Below are 22375 nucleotides of genomic sequence, written 5' to 3' on the forward strand. Positions count from 1 at the left end.
TTTGAACCACGATCCTCAGATCTCAGCCTCCTGAGTAGCTAGGATTACAGGTGTGAGCCACCAGCGCCTGGCTCTACTTTAGATTTTTATGTGAGATTTTTGTGTAGAGATGATTTGGAGTATATAGGATGATATGCCTAGGTTATATGTAATTGCTATGCCATTTCATATGAGATATTTGCATATCCTCAGGTTTTAGTGCCTTACTGAAGGATTTTGGTTGTTAAATGAATTGACATCTCACCAAAGTAAACATGACTTTAAATAATTGGGAAAAAATGGTGAATTGGTTCTGATGAGAAATTATGTAGAATGAAAGGTATAAATTCTTGAGATTTAACCCCTGTAAGTAATAAAAGAACTTACCTTTTTATTAATTCAAATTTTTGAGATTAAATGTTGGTATCATCACCAAAAGATGATTCCTACTGAACATAATACCATGCTCTGTGCCTCCCTTCCTGCGTGTTGAGTGATGATGGGCTATAACCTCCATTCTGAGCATCTATATCCTGGAGACATGCTCACATGCTTCATGTCACTCAAGATGTATACAAGAGTATATATGTATACTATGAAAGAAATGTTATAAAGTTGGCACAATAGAACTCTCTTACTTTGAGAAGAAAAAACTCATGTTTATGTTTTGGTATGATTTTTTCCCCTTAAAATTTATTGAATCTTAAATATTGTACAAATCTAGTAGTCTTATAAATCAATATTCTCACATCGACTTAGAGAACAAGCAGCAAATACCAAGAGGTGGAATTGATAGTCTGTGCGTAAGAAAGGAAACAAAATATCCAGAATGTCATACAACCTGATGTGGTAATTGATCTTTATGATGGTAGTTCTGAGTCATCAGGAACATGCTGAATTATGCTCTGTGCCTATTTAAGAAAGCATGAAGACATGCAATTATTTTTAGCACCGTTTTCAACATAAATGTTCAGAAATAATTTTTACATCAATAGATGAGATGAATGCTCTTTTTTTTTCACATGCACCCCTGGGCACTGGTGTACTTTAACAGGATATGAAAAGACTCAACCCTCTGCATGCCTATGGAGGCTGCAAATGTCAATGCTCTCATTCTTAGTGCTCACTATTGTTAGTGCTGTGACTAATTCCCTTTAGTCTCAAACTTACCCTCAGATTAAGGTTATCTCTAATTTACCTATCAATTTCTTTATCTTCCTTTTCCAGTGAGCTAATTTAAATCTCTTTCATGGAGAGGAGAACGTGTGTTTTGAGGGACAGATTAAAAAAAAAACTTTAAACTTATTCATATCATCAGTATTTCTAACCTCTGTTACATAAAAAAGTATATGTTGTAATTCTTTTATTGTTCTGGACCTTAGAAATAATATTAGCATGTTTAGAAAAATAAATTGATATAATTTTGGTACTTATTGTATAAATATTGCACAATATTTGACATATTTTTCTCTAACATTGTATAAAATGTGGTTTCAGTAAGATAAAAAGAAATTTCTATTTAATTTACTTCTAAGACTTTTAATGTGGTCCAGAATATAAACATTTATTAATGTTGTTCCTTGACGTAGAATTTGCAAAGATTGGTATAGCTAGTCATGATGACTGACTATGTTCAGAAACAAGATTATGACAAGAGACTCTCAAACTTAGATGTTGGTAGATGGTTCCAATGGATGAGTGGGGACTGAGAGATAATTAAGGGGAAATGATTCAATGGCATGTTCTAAAAATATAGCTAAGGCTGGACTGTAGGACCTCTGTCCATACCTGTGCACAGTGCACCAATGTTATATTGACTCAGTAGCCTCTTCCCATATCTTCCAGCTTCAGATGTTTATGCTATAACTCACCCCCATTTGGGATAAGTTCCCCTAGCAAATAATCAGAAACTGGATTTAAATTCATGAAGTCAAGTTCCTAAAAATGGAGCTGTTTTGAAAATAATTGAAACAAAATTATGTTTCTTAGCTAAAACATTTTGAGCTCAAATTCAGCATCGGGAATCTCTGCTTTTATTACTTTAATTTTGACAACCACAAATAATTCATCAGATACTTAAGAGATTGCCTTTCTCTCTTGTACGTTTTATGTCCATTGAGATCAAAGAACTACCATTATGATATTATTCATTTTTATAATACAGATCTCACCATCATTCCCTAGAATGAAATGTTACCTCTTACATCATACTGTATTGTATGTAAAGTGTATAGTATCTAACTCAATTTCCTAATATAAGTTTATATATAACAAAAGATTTATATATATTAGGTAAAAATCTTATGACCTGCTTAACACATTTTTATGTACCTAATCATGATCATTTTTCTTTCTTCTTTTAAAACAAAAGCTGAACTCTTTCCATGTTTACCAGATAATCTGGGATTACTAACAAAATAAACTAGAGATTTATTTATTTATTTTCTGACAAATGTGTTCATATGCCAGTATGGTGTAGGTCTGACTCAAGACACAACTCATTACCTCTGAAAAATGAAGACATATTTATTAAATGACCAGGAGAAATTCCACAGCATGTAAAATGGAACTAACAATACACAGCATTATAGTTTATTTTATATTTTGTAAAAAACACAATTCAAGGAAGTTAAAATATTTTAATTAAGATGCTAAACGAAATGAAAAAGGAAAATTAAAGCAAGGCTTCAAATTAGAATTGGTGATACGAACAGTTTAGACTTTTAGCAGGGCAAGCTGATGTGTTCACATCTCAGTTCCAAGCTACTCATTTCACTAGAAAGCATAATTATTTTTTAAAGCACATTTACAATGCTTTCCCATCACCCTTGCTGTGTTTCTGTAGCACCTATAGCCATAACTGGCACCTGGGGGCCTTACATTGCTGGCAGTTTCTCTTGCATTTCTCTGGAGTCGATTCAACTGCTGTGGTTTTACTTAGAAGTCAGTGCTTTGCATATGTGATTTCCTGAGACGGTTTGAATAGTCTTTCTCAGAAAACTGTGCCAGTCTGGCTGTGAACAGCTCTTCTCTGAGGGGAGCTGACAGTAGCCTGGTCGGGTATGTGTGTTGGGACTTGGACTTGGGTTTCTAGCCATGTCCTGCCATCTCTCCCCATTCCGTTGTCTCTAATCCTTACATACTGACATCATTGCCCATATCTTGCCATCCCTTTAAAGAAGAGGACAAGATTTGGACTAGTCTAGTTAGAAAAAAAATTGAAACACTATTCTATACCAAGCTTTCATAAAAATAATTTATATTTGTTGTTTCAGCAGCTGATATAGAAATGATTTTAAATGATAAACAAAACCAGACTGAACAATCCAAATTGCTGGAAGGTAATAATCTGTTGCGAGGCAGAAATTTTTAGCTATGATTATAGTTAATGCAATTTGAGAACAAAGGTAACCTTGCATTTCTTAATTTGAAAGTTATTTTTTAAAAGATCATCACTTAGCAGTGCAGTTTGGAACTAATGAGCATAAAACATGGTTTTTAATAAGCTGTAATAGCATTTGGTGAGGGGTGCTAAGGTAGAGAGAAACATTGTTTTATAAAGTGGCTCATATGGGTATAGATGTGCTGGTGTGCTGTGCTGCTGCCAATGCTATGGTCTTCATCTGTGTACCACTGGAGAGAGAAAGAATAAGGTGACAATTAGGAAGTGTGCTGCTGTTGAAGAGGAAAGACTCAAATGAGTCCTTGCCAGCATATGTTATAGAAGACAGAGTGTTTTCATTCCTGAAATAGTTCATGAACTGAAATGTGACCGTAGAGGATATCTAATTCCCCCCCCCCCCCCCGCCCAGAGCTTTCTCAATCCAGATTGTTCTACCCCGCCGAAGTCTCTTGTTCTCTTTTGCAGGTGCAGAGAAAATCTCCTGTGCATTGGACTTTATGGGATAGGGCTAATTAAAACACCCAAATCAACTTTCAGAATTGACTCAAAGGACACTTTGAACCACACCATGCATTGTATGCAATGAAGCACACTGCTTTAATTAAGTCCTCTCAAGTATCAAATTTGTCTACATTCTAACAAATTACATTGAAATAAATGAACTTTCAAAAAGTTTTCCTAAGGACTAGGGACCTAGAAAACTATAGTTTGATGCTATTGCTATATTTTGATATAACTTGAAATCAAAAGTTTACTAACACGAGCTTATACTAATATTTAAAAAAATCTACATGTCTGACATTTATGTAGGAGACTATGATCTTAAGCAAAAACTTAACAACTTGTGCCTTCTTACTTAATTGAGGACTACTTGCTAAGCAAACAAGCATTGTGGATACATAATTAAGCCTTTAAATCAGGGTCCAGAGCCAGTGTTTATGGCTAACAACTAGAGTCCTAGCTACTCAGCAGGCTGGGACCTGAAGATTGTGACTCAAAGCCAGCCCTTGCAGGAAAGTCTGTGACACTCTTGCCTTTGGTTAAAAAAAAAAGTGGAAAGTGCATCTGTGGCTCAAATGATAGAGTGCTAGACTTGAGCAAAAGAAGCTATGGGACAGTGCACAGGCCTTGAGTTCAAACCTCAGCACTAGCACATGAACATACACACACACACAAACAAACACACACACTGCTTAAAGTATCAACCTCTTATGAAAATCTGGCCCAGAAAATTCACCAGTTTTTCTGGGTCAAATGGTGTTCCTATTCCTATATAGGGCACCATTGAAACTGAGCACAGAGAAAATAGAAGAGTGGGGGCAGGGGAGCTGGTCTTCTAGATAAATCAGGCAAAAACATTGCATTTTACACAAAAACGTGGTGCAACACACATACAAGCATACATACATGTATGCAAGTTTTCTTTTGAATATGGCAATCTCTAGTATAGAAAGGGAATTTCTCTAACGACATAGAAATATCTTCTGTAGAGTTCTAGCTACTTCGGACTATTAAAAGAAAAAAAAAAGCCTAATGGCTTATTGCTTGTGGTTGCTCAACAAAAGATAACAGAGCAATTGTGGAAACAGAAGCATGCTGGTGTCCTACTGGTGTTAGAAATGGCTAGTAATACACATAAGCCAGAAATGGATTTTCATATTGAGCTGAGCCATTATTATGATAGTTACACTTTAGAATGATTTTGCCACACATTTACTGAATAAGTGATTACTTCTGTATCAAAATCAGGAGAGAACAAACAATCATAGGAACAGGAGAACAGTGTTTTGATACTTCCAGAAAATACAATATTGTGCTTCTCAACCTCAAGGTCTCTAGTATTATTGTGTGTATGACTCAAGGACATCACTTCACCAACTTAATGCTGGAAAAAGAAATCAAAACTGCTTTCTGTCCCTGTCCTCCTGGACTCGTATGAGAAAAGGCCCTCAAAGAGGAAACTAGAGCCCACCAAGGCGCTTCCCTCCCCCTGGACGCAGCTCCGTTATACCATTGCCTGGAAATCCACTCCAGCATCCACCAGGGCTTTGGAGATCTGTGCTGACTGCTGAAAGTGAACGTTATCTGCAGAGAGAGAAAGGAAACACGTAGCTAATCACCTCTCCATTTTTCTGAGGGCCAAGGGTAGGAAAGGCCCCAGAAGAAAGGGACTGTTTGAAGTTCTAGGACTCTGCATCCCATTTAGCCCAAGACAAGTGAGTTGTGGAAAGCAACACTGTTTTATTGAAGTAAATGTAACAGTCTTGCCCCTCATGCTTTTGTTTTGTCAGTAGTGAAATTGCAAACCTGTCTGTGATACTAAAAAGTCTAATTAACTGAGACTCACCATCTGCTGTTCCATGAATAAGGAGGTACTCAACTTGTTTAAAATTTTCAGCTCTGCTCATGACTGTTGAATTCTGGAATTGGGAAAAAAGAATGTCATTATTCAAAAAAGGATCTGCCATAAACTGATTTTTCACTTCAGTTTACAAAATAAAATGTTTTCAGCTGGGGCCCCCTTTGATACAAAATATAGCAAACCGATATTCAAGCAAATGCTGTCTCCATGCATGGCAGAATGCACAGCCTGCCCCATGCCTGGAAGACAGGACTGCAAAGGGAGGATGCCACATCTTCCCTCACATGAAGGAAGAGGGCACCTGCCACCCAGGCTGCATGCAAAAAAGCCGGGTCCCAATCCCAGATTGGCTGTGTCCTATACATTAACACAGGGCAGAGTCTCGTATTAGCAATGTATGTTCCATGGGCTTCTGCTGTAGTTCAGCCAAAATGTGTATCACCATGGCAACCGTGTGTCACATGGTGCCATACATGCTACATTTCAAAGAGCCCGTACATAGCATTTGCAACTAAACATACTCTGCAATATGTCATGTGAACTTTGGTCCACATTGCTAGGTTCGGAACGAAAAGCAAATATTACCCCTTTGAGAACAGATGTTTAAAACCCAGACAAACGTAACATATGGGAGGGGAGAAGGGTGAAAAAGATCAAGAGTGGCCTTTAAAAAAATCAGTGAGTTATTGCTTCTTTCGTTCTGTATATTGGAGAAAATGAAGCTATTAGATAAAGCCATTCCCAAGGTACCAAGTGAAGTAGGATTTTATTCTTAATGAAAGGGTAGCTTTTTGAAGATGGCTCTGTATCCTGAATCAGAGGTTTTGAAAGGAAAATATCTTAAAAGGATAGAACAGGTCATCTGATTTTAATTTACAGTATTTACAAAGTTGGGATGAAGGAGAAGATGCTAGATAGGTTAGGGAGGTGGTGAGCTAGAGTCGACTTTGATTGATTGATGGGGGATGGGGGGGAGGCCATAGTCTCAGCATTGCATTTCAAAGTAGCCAGCTGAGCCTGGTGACATTTCATGAGAGTCAAGATGTTGTATTTTAAGATATCTTTGTAGCTAATGTGAGCTTAGTATTTTTTATGGACAACCTAGTGGTCTGGCAGGAAAGGGTTGAAACACAGCTTTCATATTCTAGATTCAGCTACAGTATTAGTAAGCTGTACAGCTACAGACCTGCTGCACACTAAGCCTTGAATTCTGTAAAATGGGAATGAGACTAGCTCCTCTTACTTCCCTCACAGAAACAGAAATATCGAGACATGGCAAAGCATGTGTGAAGCTAAATTGCAGGTATTGGTATGAGAATTATATTACACAGTATTTCTGGAAAAGGATACCTTGTTTATGATTTCAGGACTGAATTATCTAAAATGTCTTCATGGATTGAGGCTCCCCAAATCATCCTCTCCTACTAAGCTCAGAGTTCATGTCCTCTTATTTTTGTGTAGACTAGTTCAAATTCATCCTGACCATATTCCATTTGTGACTCAAATTCAGAATTTATTTATGAAATTTCATAACCAAAACCCAAGACTCATTAAAAGTCACACATCAATTTTATTTTGTAAGAGAAGCTTGTCACCTTGTGGGATGTTCCAGATAAATATACCCTGTGTGAATCCATCCATCTATCCATCCATCTCAACATTACCTCTCATTCACCGATCCTTCATTGCTTTTACCTAGTCAAACAATATGGACTTGTATCTAAATGGCAAAAGCCATAAGAAAAGGGACTTATTTAGAATCATTATTTTAGCATCTAGTACAGTACAACATATTGTGTAAAGAAATTATTAAGCATATGTATTGCCCACTATTATTTGGTCCTAGTTTTGCTCAGACTAGTGGAAACAATTAAGATAGGAAAAGTAAAATATTCTTATTCTGCAGGGTTTTTTCAAAATAGTTATTATAAAGGTGATGTATAGAGGTTACAGTTATAGAAGTGGTTATTCTGCAGTTTATTGAGATAATTTTCCCACTTTCAAACCATATACCACACCGTTAGAATAATAGCTATTGTTCATTAATTATTCTGAGACTAACACAGTGTTAAATATCATGAAGGAATTCTAAAAGCTCTGATGCATAGACCCCTTATAACAAGTGTGTGAAGTAGATACATGCCAGTGCTACTTAGTAATGACACACTGATTTGGAATGTTAAACAGCCTGAACCAAGATCTACCTATAGAAAATATAAGAGCTTCAGGCTGGGAAGGTGGCTCAGTGGTAGAGCGCTTGCCTTGCATGCCTGAGGCCCTGGGTTCGATTCCTCAGCACCAAATAAGCAAAAAGAAAAAAGCCAGAAGTGGTGCTGTGGCTCAGGTGGTAGAGCGCTAGCCTTGAGCTGAAGAGCTGAGGGACAGTATCCAGGCCCAGAGTTCAGGCCCCACGACCAGATTCCCCCCCAAAAAAACCAACCCCCAAAAAAGAAAATACGAGAGCTGTCAGGGAGTGGAGACTCGTGCCTATATTCTTAGTTACTCTAGAGAAAGAGATTGAGAGGATCACAGCTGGAGGCTGGCCTGGGTAAAAACTTTGGGAAGTTCCCCATCTCAGTCAATTAAAAAATCAGCACATCACAGTATGCATCTATCATCCCAACTACATAAAAAGTAAAAATAGGAGGATCATGATCAGGTTAGCCGGGCACAAACACAAGACGCTATCAAAATGTAATTAAAACCAAAAGTGCTACAGAGGCATGGTGCAAGTGGTAGGGCACCTACCTAGCAAGTGCAAGGATCTGAGTTCAAACGCCAGTACTGCAAGGAAAGAAAAAAAAAAGAAAAAGAAAAAGGAATAAAAACTGTCAAGAGCTGAGCAAAGTCTGACAGGAAAACCCCTTTTCTTTCTATGTTTCTATGTCATCTCGTCTAAAATTCCAAGCTGCTTATGATTCGTCTCCCAGCAAAGGAACAGTGTGAAATCAAACGTTAATTAACTGTCCTGGAACTTGACATACAAAATGATAGTGGGTACCCTGGCTCCTAAGACGCCGTGGCTTCTCACATGGAATTAATTGGAAGAGTGGTCTGAACAGCCCTGTGGGATTTGGGAGCCATGTACTCTGATTATGCCTGTGATATATAGCCTGAGGTAGCAGTAGAACTGTGAGCGATTACCTGCCCTTTAGAGAGGAAAGGGTAGAATAAATCTCTCCCTAAAAGGCTTTGCCACACACCATTCAAAGCTGGAGGCAGGAGAGGCTCAAACCTCAATATTCCGAGTTGCAAAACAGGTGCCATTTTAGGGTCCTCTGCAATGATCTTTTCTGCTTGACATGCTCTCAGGCCATGCTGACTTCTGCTCACCTTATTTCTCCCCAAGTTAAATTCAGCTCTTTGCTCACAGAACATAGTCAATTTTAACACCTAAACCTGACCCAGATATACAACTGCCTCACCTCCAACAGCCTCACAGGCCTGCCTTGCTTGCAGCACAAACAGCCAAAGCTGAGCCTCCAGCTCCCCCTCTACCCCCCCCACCCCCAGTGCCATGAAGCTGAGAAATGTCATTGAAACACAGAGTAATAGTTAGGAGACATATAAATACACAGGACAGTTAGCAAGGAATGTGATAACTACTGGAGTTTGGACCAAAACAGTTTCTGGCTGCCTTTTTTTTTTTTCTTAAATGGAGTGAATACAGGCTGAAAGAAGACAATTTTTATAAACAAGTAAAACCCTGAGCCTAAGATAAATGTTGTGATGTACACACTGTAGCTGTGATGAACTAGACATGGTGAGAAATGCAACATACTGAGAAAAAGACGAAAACTGTGATAAAAGTGTCATGATGCAAATTGTTTTACATTAACAATATTACACTACAAAGAAAGAAAGACAAATACTTTAATGCAGCAAGAGAAAAAGAAAACAAAAGCTTCCTCTGCAACTGCAAGATAAGTGTGCCATTTCAAATGCACACTTCCCCTGTATGCTGGGAGAAGCCTCCAGAGGGACCTTCCTGTGAGAGAGAGGCAGGTGGTGGGGAAGGAGGCACATACCCATATTAAGGCTCTCAGATTTCAGGAATTTACCCCCACCCTCCACTCCCTTCCAGGAAAAATGCAGCTATGTCACTTTGCTTCATTCTCTACCAGCCTGGGTCTCCTGGCTTCTCCATTCAGTTTCTACTGTCCACTGAATGGCACATTTCAACTGGGAAGCTAACATGCAAAACCAGAGAAAGAGATGCTTGTGTTCCTTAAAGGTATGATTAATGATCCTGGGGGAAAAATAATTGTGCTATCTCCACCTCCCCAAAGAGGATAATCTTCACATTGCCTATCCATAGAAACAAACAAAAAAGAAAGAAATGGATGACTAAGTTAGAAGCCGAATAGTCTATCACCAACTACGAAAAAGGAAGCAAGGAGTGATAAATGGGCAAAGATGCAATGGTGGTGTAGTTGGCACCACCTCTCTCCTGAGGCTAGAAACTTCCGGAGAGTCCTGCTGCCAGCAACAGTCTGGCAAAGAGAAGTGGGAAGGAATGGTCCAGTGGCAGTGCCGATTCCACAGCATCTCTGTGAGGAGCTTTGCCTTCAGTCCCAAGGAGAACCATCTGTAGCTGTTTGTTGGATCATGCTGGTGCCTCAATTACCTTCCAACAAATAAATCTTTGTATTTTTGAAATAAAAGAAAGAGCTGATGAGAGTAAGGAAGGACAAATTCTTTTGAGAAGCAGAAGGTGTAACCATTTTGAAGCTACCCTTAATGCCATCTAGGAACTATGAAGACAATTTGGTTCATGAAGATAAAAATGGTGGCAGATGCCATGGTTTCAAAGGTGACTTCATGGCAGGAATGTATGTCTCCTGGAACTATTTTGGACGTGGGTTTCATTATTCCCATTATCCAGATGAGAAAACTGAGGTTAAATCACTTTTCCATGATCATGCTACTGGCAAGTGGAAGGATAGAATTTGACCACTGGGATTTCTAACTTCGAACTCATGTTCCTAACCATTGTATTGATGCTTGACATCACAGCCAACAGAAAATGTCCTATTCCCAGACTCTTGTAGAAAGAGCAAGAAGTCACTGAGCCTAATGGATAACCATGCACTAAATCAGGTATTACCTTGAGCTTACAGGCTTGCTTTGTGCATTCTACTTACAAGCAATATCACATAAAAATAATAGACTGGTGCCATTTGGTGAAACATCATTAATACCATAGCAGAGGTTATAGAAAACATTTAAGAAAAAAAAGAGTTAATTCAACCCCCTATGTCAGATGTGTTAGCTGTTTATGTCTATCAAACAACTGTACTCATGAGATGCCAGGGAATAGCTCCCATCAGCCCTAGACAGGGGGCTCTACCTCAGGCCTCATAAGCAACACTGGCTTCTTTAAAGATCACACAGCAGTCAACATTTTATCAGCACTCCACAAACAAGTTAAGGTTTGGCTTAAATCTGAAGGTCTCTCTCCCTTTGGCATATTCTGGGATAATAGAACAAATGTCAAATCAGTACAAGATGGCATATTTACAAAATTGCACCCTGTTTTGCATAACCTAACGATGCAGCAGTTCTTAAGGATTGAACATTTCAAATCTGCTAGCAGAAGACTGCCAAATCTATGACTGTTTCGTACACTTGCCAAAAGCCTATCAAATTTTGAGCAAAATGCAAAATAAATCTCCTCTACAAGTTAAATCAGCCCTTCTGTGTGTTCCAGGGTGCCCTCTTCTCTTGGCATCAAGGCTCGGGACTGGGGTCCTATTCCTTTTGCCCTTGATCATCTCTCTGTGTGTATTCACTGAATTCCCTCCCTAGTCCATGTCCTGCCATATTAGCTGTCATTTGGCCTGAGATTCCCACAGCCCTTGTTCTGTGGTCTCCCTCAGTTCAGTGGATGCGTCTCACAAATCCTGGGCAAACCACTCTACCACATATTCATGGGTGTCCTGTAGTCTGCTTTCCCTTCTGTGTAATCTGTTGAACGCTCCTCTGGTCTTCCTCCCCATCTCCCTCTATCTTTTCCTGCTGGACTCAGTGATAAGTGTCCTCTCTTTTGCCTAGCTTTTAGCATCTATATGTTATGTAACATTTTTTTTTTTTGCCTCTGTTTCTGTGTCAGTAAAATGGATAATTAGAAAACTTGTCTTAGAGAGAGAACTGAAACCGATGATCCAGGTAAAGAACTTAGAATAGTGTCTAGCCATAGAAGCATTTAGTAAATGAATGAAAAAAAAAAGAATTGAAAGGAATAAAATTGGTTGAGAGAAGCAGGGAAAGGTAAATCCTAAGTGCTGGGTTATTCCTGTTCCCTTCCTGAAACCTTCCCAGGTTAGTTTAGAATTGCTAGTCTTTTTCATACATACTGGATACTTTGCATATTTAAGTTCATATTTCATTAACTATTTTTATTTTTACCCTGTTATACAACCTATCCTCTCTCCCCAAAAAGAAAAAAGAAAAAAAAACCTTGGCATTTTTTTTCTACCTTCAGGGGTTAAGCTTTTAGACAACTAACATACCAGATAACTAACAGGTGAATGAAAGTACCCCATGAGTTAATGTCTTTTTCATATTTAACTAATGACTATGTTAGAGGCCATTCATCCATGATAGTCAGAGTCCATTCCTTGTCTTTGGTTGTAACAGTTGCTTCCTTGGATATCTGATTCCTTTGCTCAGACTTGTCACCATTTCTGTGGGTTGTGGGCTGAACCAACTGCAGAGATGTATTCACAGATCTGCACTGCTCATTAACTCAGGTTTGTCAGCCCTCCCTTTCATGGCCTTATTTAGAGCCCTCTGGAACTAGCTCCTTGGGGTTTTCAGAAGATGAATAACTTCTTTCCTCTTTGACTTCCTTGTATCCTTTTTCAAGTGCTTCTGCCTTGCCAAATGACATTGGTCACTACCTTAGTCCCAGGGTCTCTAATCTATAAAGCGCCTCTGAAAGAAGAGCAATGTGTGGAGGCAGTCTCAGAGATGCATGCTGTAGCAAAAGGAGTGCAGACCAGCTTTCGGCAGGGCACAACCATACCTGACATTCCTGCCTGTTGCATTCACCTATTTAAAAGGCTGACCTGCTCTAATTCCCTTTCTTCAACAGCAAGTAAGACCTTTATTTTACAAGATGAGCTTCAATTGGTGATGTGGGTTCTTCTGAATTACTCCAAATCTAGATCATGAGCAAGCAAATATTGGATTCTCTTTTTTTCTTTTTCTTTTTCCTTTTTGTCAGTCATGGGTCTTGAACTCTGGGCCTGGGCACTGTACCTGAGTTCTTCAGTTCAAGGCTAGTGCTCTACCACTTGAGCTCCACTTCCAGTTTTCTAGTGGTTTATTGGAGATAGGAGTTTCATGAACTTTCCTGTCAAACTGGCTTTGAACCGAGATCCTCAGATCTCAGCCTCTTGAGTAGCTAGGATTACAGGTGAGCCACTAGCACCCACCCCTTTTTTTCTTTGAGTTTTTATTTAAAATGATATTCTCTTTTCAAAGGCTGTAATTCTGACTAGTGTATCAATGGTTTCTTAGCTAAGAATATAGACAAAGGTCAAGGCCTTGCTTAATTGTACACTTTGGGCATACCTAACTCTCAGTGTGCTGGAGTCACTGGTGCAAACTAAATGGTAATCTGTCTCAAAATGTTTACATTTGACCCATATGAATACACGGGGGGGGGGGGGGAGGAGGTGAAAATCTAAAGCAATTATTGAATTGTTTTCTTTGTCTTTTCAAAGAAGGGAGGGTGGAGAAAGAGGGAGGGAGAGACAGAAAAAGGAGAAAGAGAGAGAGAGGGAGAGAAAGAAAAAAGGGGAAAGAGAGAGAAACAACCTGGGAAAGAAAAAGTAAAAGATGGGGTCCAGAGGGGCAGCTGGGGCCTTGGAGGAAAATAGAATCTTTAAATGTATTCTTGCCAGAGACAAAAGCACAGGCTCATTTAAAAAACAAAGGAGGAGGGCAGCTTTATTCTAAAGCCTGCTGTGCACCAAAAATAGGCTCTTAGATTCAGTTCTCCACATAGATTCAGTTCTCCTCAATCGGAGGAAGCAACTTAATCATGGTGGAAACAATTCCTGAATGCATTTGCTTCACTTTCTCCTGCCCACCTTCACTGTCACCCTCTCAGATAATTCCTCCGAGTAACACATTGGGAACCTTTCGCTCCCTGGTACTGGCAGTTTTAATGTGTCCATTGCCAGCAATGAATTTTGTGCCAAGAAAACTCGACTCCTGGCGTGGAAGGATTAAACAGTCCTCGGGTGCCATCTGTGCAGCGAAGTGAAAGAGTGACTTTGTGCACCCAGTGTGCGCATGTTGCCATTGGCAGTAGGAAGTGACTTCTATTTACATGACTACCTCATGCCGGGAACACCTAAGGGGAGAGATGAAAATGGCCACCACCATGGGGGGGAGGGGAGATGAGTGGGGGATTGGTGTGAGAAAGAGCCTATGGAAAAGATTGGAAAAGATACAGATTGAAATGTAAATTAAAGGTTGTTGATCCTCTATACATACATCGGGAGGGTGGTTAAGAAGAAATAAGGCAGGTGTGGTAGACTTTCTCAGATGTCAGACTTTGAACTTGTGCCTTTGCTTCAGGGTTGAAATGTCACTTCAGATTGGAATTGAAAAAAAATACATTTTTCCACTTATCTCTCCCATTTTCACAGTCAAGGGTAGGCTTGTGTGAAGGATTATTTGAATATTTTGGGGGCTTTGGGCACTACTAGGGAAGCCCTCTGAAATCAAATTTACGTATTCAGATTGGATCACTGAGAAGAAAATTCAAGCTGTAAACAGAGAAATGATGAAGTACAATTTGTGTCACAGCGTTTCCCTTCAAAAAGTTTTCAGTGAGAGAAGTTGCTGAATTCAGGGCCTCACTCAGATTTCTTGATCTACCAGTTGAGTCATGCTCCACTCCAGCATTCTGCTGATTAAATCGCTGGCTTTTCTGCCAGGGCTTGCTTTGAACTGTGATCTTTCAGGTCTCATCCTCCTGACTTGTCAGGAGTACTGGCCAAGGAAGGTTTTAAAACAGATTTATACTTGGTACAGTGCAACCAAAGATTATAATGTTGAAGAAAACCTTGAATGAGCAATGATGCTGCAGATGAGAAAAATCCAGCACAAAGTTGTTCTTTAAGACAGAATAAGGTAAGGATTAAAGGTATACAAGGAAAATACCATGGGATAGCAAAAGGCAACTCCAATGGGAAGGCAGTCCTTGACAGATGGAGATGGAGAGCAAATAACAGTGAAGGCATTAGGCAAGAGAGGGCAAGATCACAAAATGGAAGGGCACAGGAGCATTCAGAGAACAGTAAGCCTGCCATATAAGAGCACTATAAGAAAGAAGCTCTAAACTGAGAACAGTTCAATAGTAAATACTGGGACAAAGGGCCACCAAATGCAGCAGTGATACTCACTAGGCACTATGTTGAAAATAAATTATCTAACTTGTGGGTGGGGACAGGAGGGAAAAACTGGGAGAAAGTGAGGGAAGGGGTGACATTGTTCAAAAAGAAGTGTACTCTTTCTCTGATGTCTTTAACTGTAATTCCTCTGTACACCACCTTACCATAACAATAATTTAAAAAAAAATAGTGAATACTGGATTTAGTTGAGAACAAAGGGATAGGGTTGAACTCCTGGTTCTATGTGGGATAGACTGGAATGAAGAAAACCAAATTAAAGACAGACAAACTAGTCTGATGTTTTAAATAGAGCTAGGTCATGCAATAGCAATGATGCAGTTATGAAGGGAGAGCATTGGGTATGAAGCATTCTAAAGGACTATTGACAGAATGAGGACAACCTGGCTGTGGGAATCCTTTGTAGGGGAAAGGAGATTGTTTATCATCTCCTTTTGCAGTTTATTATTTTTTTCAACCTGACTGGGAAAATACATGCAGGTACTACCACAAACACATTTCCTTCACACGGATTTGATAATGAAGTTGAAAATAATAGGTAAAACTAACTCATCTGTGTGTATATCTTGCAAAACTGGACACTTTCAGTTTATTATTTTGATCAGAAGGTTTCATGTTGACATCTTAAAAAAAAACCATGACAATTGATCCTCAGAGCTAAGTATTAATATGAAGCCTATGTATTGAGAGTTAAAACACAGATGAGGAATAATTAGAGTCTTATATTAATATTGTCCTGGGAGAGTTTTAAACATCTTTTGGACAATGAAACTTCAGTGGTGATTTACGTGGTTATCCAAAAATTGTAATTTAGGATTATTTTTCCAGCTATCAAGACAAATATAATTATGAAAACTTGGAAATGTCAAAATGCTGGGAGGATCTTTAATGTTTACACAACCATATCCACTTGCACCAGTGTGGTACTGAAGGGTATACTGGCTTTGCCATGCTGTCTACCCTAGTGACAACTGATAGGAAAGCTGCAACCAGCACATGTTTCCAGTGCTAAGGCTCATCTTCAGAGCACCCTGCCCATTGGTTCTGAGAGCCATCAAGTTCCAGGTGATTGGATGCTATGTAGACCAGGGCTTTCAGGGTACTTCCCAACTGTATATGACTCTCACTTGCTTTACTTGAGTTTGTGTTTTTTTAAAAAAAGAATAAAAACAAAAACCTGCTTGGTTGGCTATACAACTTAGTTATGGCAATATCCTAAGAAATTTTAAGGTATGTCTGAAGGTGTAGCGTTTTCTGAGTTCGAGGGAAATATGTTGAATTTGACATGTTTTCTAAACTGAAATTTGTATAATTAAAGTAATTATCTGGTGTTGCTTTGTATTTCCAAATGAATGCATATTGTGACCTATATAGCATACGATAAAGACTGTAATTATGCAGAATAGTAGGGAAGCTATTGGAGTATCTCTAAACCACCTGTGTTATTTCTTTTGAACATGAATTTTGTTGGAAATAAAAAAATATATTTTCTAAAATAGATACACTTAAAGAGTTCTTCAACTATTTGTAACTGGGTTATAGAGTGGACATAGCTCATCATCTCTTACCTTGTAGTTGCCAAGGTTATCTTCTGGAGTTGGGAGACCCATATAACGTTCTGTGTACACCGAGTCTGTAATGGGGTGGGGGGGGGACAAGAATAGATTCATTCTTAGACAACAGCTTTCTTCTATTTATTGAGTTACTTTACAAATTTTCCTGTGTCTTAACTTAGGCAATACCCTCATTAATGTCTCCTCCAGCTTCCGTTTATTGATATAGTAGAGGTATTGATGCCCTGACTGCTCACTCAGACTCAAATCTTTCTGTCCTGAGCAGGAATACATTCACAGTTAACTCCTTTGATGGAGACAGAAGGAAATCAAACTAGATGTTCTAAAGCACACTAAAAAAAAAAATTCATCTGGCTTTTTTAGCCAAATGTGACGTATGAACCATACAAAGAAAAGCATCAAGCTCATCAAATGGCCTTAAATTTCTTGATTCTGAGAAAAATGCATGCCCTAATTTTTGATAATATATTGTTTTTTGGAAACCCCTAGCAATGATCAATTGCTAGTTGTTAAACTTTATTTTATTTTATTTTTTTGGCATGTTAGGATTTACTATATTGGAAAGAAAGCTTTCAGTAATCAGTTCTGTATTGGCTCAGCTACTCCACCCTAATGCAACTTAAATGTTTGTTTTCCATCTTTTTATTTTTTTGTGCCAGTCCTAGAGATTGAACTCAGGGCCTGGGCACTGTCTCTGAGCTTCTTTTGCTCAAGGCTAGCACTCTACCACTTGAGCCACAGTGCTACTTCCAGCTTTTTCTGTTTATGTGGAAGAATTGAACCCAGGACTTCATGTATACTACCACTTAGCCACATTCACAGCCTTCATTTTATGGAGACCTCTTAATTTTTGTGCTATAACATTTAAGCATCATAAAACAGGTTACATTAATATGTCTGTGGAAATGACATAAACTCTTTTAGCTATAAATATATTGGAATAACATGTTACATAATGGGTTTGGTTATTTTGGATAATTAAACATATTTTGCCCAATTCAAAATGAAATCACAAAGTATCTATATATCATCTCTAAAATCTCAGTTAAGAAATGTATTGTGGGTAAATTCTATGTAACTTTAGAAATCTGACATTCAAATTAAGAAATCTGATTGTTTTGGAAGCTGCATCCATAAGTCATCAGAATAAAATAAGTAAAAATGATATATTCTCATTGTGATTTAAAGGCTAATGCCTTGAATACTGAATACACAATTATTTCAGTATTAATTCTGTTCATTCGTTAAATGAATATCTACTCTAAATTCAACACCTTAACACTTTTGAATGACTGGTAACAGATTACAGACTACACTGACAAGTATTCCAACACTTAATGAGTGACTGTGATATTTTATTACTTTGATTAAAATGAATAGACTATACTTTTATATATCTGAAGGGCACTCAGATGTTTTAAGAGTATTTTTAAATCTTCATAAAATGTTCGTGTCTTTTAAAAACTTTACCAGTTTAAGATGAATAATTTCAGTTCTACATTGTTGGGTAAAAATAACCTTTCAGGGCAAAATAAAAACTTCCCAAACACCTACAGCCCTTAGTTCTACCTATTCCTAATGTAGACTCTTGTTTATATCAGGTTTATGTATATAAGAAGATCTGAAAGTTTAAAAATAACATTTAAAATATTATGTGTAAATGCATGATGCAGTTGTTGTGAACTTTTAGAAATAAGCCTTGAAATAGCACTCATAAATTCCTTTTATCCAATCTGAATAAAAATGTCCAAATTTACACACAGATTATAAGTCTGTTCCTATATATTAGGCACGGTTGAATCTGTTTACTATGCTTTTCTCATTATGTGTGTTTTACTTACAGATTGTTTCTATTATTTTATTGACCACCAGAGGTCTCCAAAAATAAGCTATCTAGCTGAACAATTAATAATCAAGCAGAAAAGTATTAGATGCAAATTAAATTCCAGTGAGTGCTGATCAAGTGAGCCACAGGAAGAAGTAACAATGTGTTCTGTACATTGGCTTCTCTTCACCAAGGGTGCTTAAGAGAGGGCCTTCCAAAAGACTGGAAGGACTATATATCAGAATACAAAACTGCATACATTCTCTAGCAAGCATCCTATTCTTACACTATGTGAGGGACATCAGATGGGATAAGAGGAGGTACAAGAGAATTCTCTATCTCCTCTGCACCTCTGACCATTCGTTTTTATGCAGTCTTCCACTGGGCATTGCAGTTTTCCAGGTTATGATGCCTTATAATATTCTCTTGATGAGGATGAATCCTTTTAGCTACTAAGAGACAGTGGGCACCCCTGCCCTCCGCCGCCAAATTCATCTGCCTTTACTCTTCTTTTCCTCCCAAATCCCAAGTTCTATTTGAAACAGGGAGAAAAGTTTCATATTTCTACAAACAGGTGAAACTCCCCAAACCAAATGTGAATAAAGGCAAGGAAGGGTTTATTTGAGCAATTTAGCATTGAAGCTCTTTCAAAATTTAGAAATCAGATTGTGTTTAGATAATCACTAATATCACCCAGTCTTACACAACAAGCAGAATAAATGAGATCATCATATCAGTATCCACAAAGACTCTAAGAAGAACCAACCTATTTGCTATAGAAATACAGGAAGTCAAAAAGGAATGGCTTTCTTTATTGAAATTTTAAGGTCAACATGGTGTCCCTCTTTGACAGCAATTACATACCATAATACTCCCACCGGGACACGGGCGCCACTGCGATTCCACACTTGAACACACCGCTCCCCGATCCCAGGACCATTGAGGTTACGTACCCTCCATATGACTAAGGAACGGAAACAGTTATTTTTATGGAGGTAAAGGAATAAGGACATATGGTAAGCGAGTCGCAGTTTCTACATTTCTCACATCTTTATATACTGTGCCTCTTTAGAGATAGAAAGCATGGTATAGGAGGCTTAAATTGGCCTTAATTGGGCAGTATCTAAAGATTACAGTTTCGGAGGCCTGGCTCCTTCTCTTGTAGATAGAAAGAGAAATGCGTGGAACTTTTGCTGACCCCATTGACTGCATAGTGTACTAATCAATGAAGAATAGTAAGTAAAATCAATAAACACAAAGCTTTACTGACTCATGAGATGTCTCCCTTCTTCCCCTTTTATCTCTCTCCTCTCCTCCCCTCTCTTTTCTTAGAGAGCTCTCTCTCTCTCTTCTCTCTTAAATTTTCTCTTTTCTTTCTCTTCTTCCCTCCCTTCCTCATTGTGATGAACAAAGATTTAGGTCTGCCTTAGTAGAGATTCTAGCATGTTATTGCCCAGAGGTCCAAAACTTGATAAACATGATTTTCATCTCTAAATATTTGTATCCCAAAGATAAATTAGCCTGCTCAGAGTTTTATTCACTAAGCAATGCATACAGATTCATTAGTTAAGCAACTACTCACCCAGCCCCAAATTGCAATTCGCTGGCTGTCCACAAATCCCATTTTTGAAAATTGTCTAAAATACAGGAAAGAAGTCCACAAATCAGTTTGGGACTGTGTATAGAAAATAAAGATAACTGCACAAATGTGCACAAATGTGAAACGTTGACATTTGTTGTCTCATTCATTCTATTTCAAACTAGGATGAATCACTGCCAGCAATAAAAACACCTGAGAAAAGTGTCTACATGAGATAAATGTCTATTATCCTAACCTGACATCTACATGAACAAGGATTGCTTTTGTTGGAGTCCATAAAACCTCGTGTGTGTGTGTGTGTGTGTGTGTGTGTATGTGTGTGTGTGTGTGCGCGCGTGTGTGTGTGATTCACAGAAAACAAATCCTGGCAGTTTTTTTCACAGCTTTATATAAAAATTTGCAGCCCAGATGCACTTTTCTTTACATAATTGAATTTAAATCTCTCCAGATGTTTTTTAAGTTTGAGAGCTGTCGCCCCTGCAATGGGGAAAGATAAGGGCATAGAGAACATCTGGGCAGGGCTTAAAAATGTCTCTAGGCCCCCTACCTGAGAGTTTAAACATCATTGTCTAAATAAATCCCTTCCTATGATAGGTGTTGATTAGTTAGCTCATCACCATTAAATAGAAAGCACAATTTTAGAGGGATTACGAAGTTTGGGTTTTTTTCCCCCCCAGTAAATCATGTTCAGGATTAGAATCTAGGTAAAGAGATTTGAGGGATCTCTTTGTTACTCGTAGCCTTACCTTGAAAGTAATTTTTGACTAAAAAACAAAATCTAGGAAAGGGCTAGGGTCAGGCCTAGTGGTTCATGCCTACCTAGCTATTCAGGAGGCTGAGATCTGAGGATAACAGTTCTAAACAAAAAGACCAGGCAAGTGATTGAGACTCTTTTTTTTGGGGGGGGGTCCGGTCATGGGGCCTGAACTCTGGGCCTGGGCTCTGTCCCTCAGCTCTTCAACTCAAGGCTAGTGTTCTACCACTTGAGCCATAGCACCACTTCTGGCTTTTTTCTTTTTGTTTATGCGGTGCTGAGGAATCGAACCCAGGGCCTCAGGTATGCAAGGCAAGCACTCTACCACTGAGCCACCTTCCCAGCCCTTGAGACTCTTATCTTAATTTATGCACCAAAAAGCAGAAGCAGAAGTGTGGCTCAAGTGGTACAGCACAAGCCTTGAGAGAAAAAGTTAAGGGATGATGCCTTAATTCAACCTACAGTATACTCTCTCTCTCTCTCTCTCTCTCTCTCTCTCTCACACACACACACACACACTCACATACACAGACACACCTCCCAAATTAGCAAGTGTAATATTAATTTTGTCGCATGATGGGAGGTTTGGGGCCTTCACAATGACATATCTGAAAGCTTTTGTGTTTTCAGTTGATGATGCAAGGCTGATGATGTGCAAGGCTGCCTAGGTAAGTGGCATTAGAGAAAATCCAGAATAGTTTTTTTTTTTTCATTTGGCTTCTCTACACTAGCCTCTTTAAACCTGAACAATCTTTTAGGAATATGCACTGAAGCATGAGTGTACGTGTTGGCAAATATTTTCAGGGTAAATATAATTGTTGAAACAATGACTTTGAACACTCTTACAGTCTTCCAGATCATCTTCCTGTTTGTGAAAATACAAGAATAAAATGTTCTTCCATTGGATTCTATGCAAAGTTCACCTGAGCTTGTACCTTGTTTGAAATTTTATATAAGCTAGATCATGTACACTTTTCAATATGTCGAATGAGACATTTTCATTCTTTCAAGTTACTAAAATAGTGTTTCATTGTGTAAATATACTCAGTCTCATTATTATTATTATCATACTGGGATTTGAACTCAAGATGTTGTGCTTATAGACAAGTGCTCTATTGTTGAACCATGCCTCACATATCTGTAATGTACAAAGAAGTTACAGTTATATAAGCTATGTAAGTCAGGTAAAGAGTACATTTCTGTAGTGTCACCCCTACTCTGGATTTTCTAAAAAATCTATTATCAAAATATCAAAGTCTGGTTCTTAAGCAAATTTATACTCTCTCTAATTGAAGTCTTTTTGAATTTCACGGAAAAGTTATTAATTTTATTACTATTTTTTTTTTACTTTTTATTTTTTGGGTCTGGTCGTGGGGCTTGAACTCTGGGCCTGGGCGCTGTCCCTCAGCTCTTCAGCTCAAGGCTAGCGCTCTACCACTTGAGCCACAGC

At 38.5% G+C, this 22375-nt stretch overlaps 1 protein-coding gene across 2 annotated transcripts in view; it reads right to left on the reverse strand.

Moving 5' to 3' along the window:
• Positions 1-2480: 2480 nt before the first annotated feature.
• Positions 2481-22375, reverse strand: part of Dpp4 (dipeptidyl-peptidase 4) — an 84472-nt gene continuing 64577 nt past the window's right edge. For both annotated transcript variants that reach the window (XM_013029126.1, XM_013029133.1), the window contains exons 21-26: positions 20154-20208; positions 19436-19535; positions 16741-16805; positions 5730-5802; positions 5394-5467; positions 2481-3612 (exon numbers count right to left, since the gene is read on the reverse strand). In XM_013029126.1, the coding sequence (XP_012884580.1) occupies positions 3511-3612; positions 5394-5467; positions 5730-5802; positions 16741-16805; positions 19436-19535; positions 20154-20208 (469 nt within the window). In that variant the 3' untranslated portion in view covers positions 2481-3510. The remainder of the gene's footprint in view (positions 3613-5393; positions 5468-5729; positions 5803-16740; positions 16806-19435; positions 19536-20153; positions 20209-22375) is intronic.

This window comes from Dipodomys ordii, unplaced genomic scaffold (assembly GCF_000151885.1).
Source record: "Dipodomys ordii isolate 6190 unplaced genomic scaffold, Dord_2.0 Scaffold5, whole genome shotgun sequence".
NCBI classification, from domain to species: Eukaryota; Metazoa; Chordata; class Mammalia; order Rodentia; family Heteromyidae; genus Dipodomys; species Dipodomys ordii.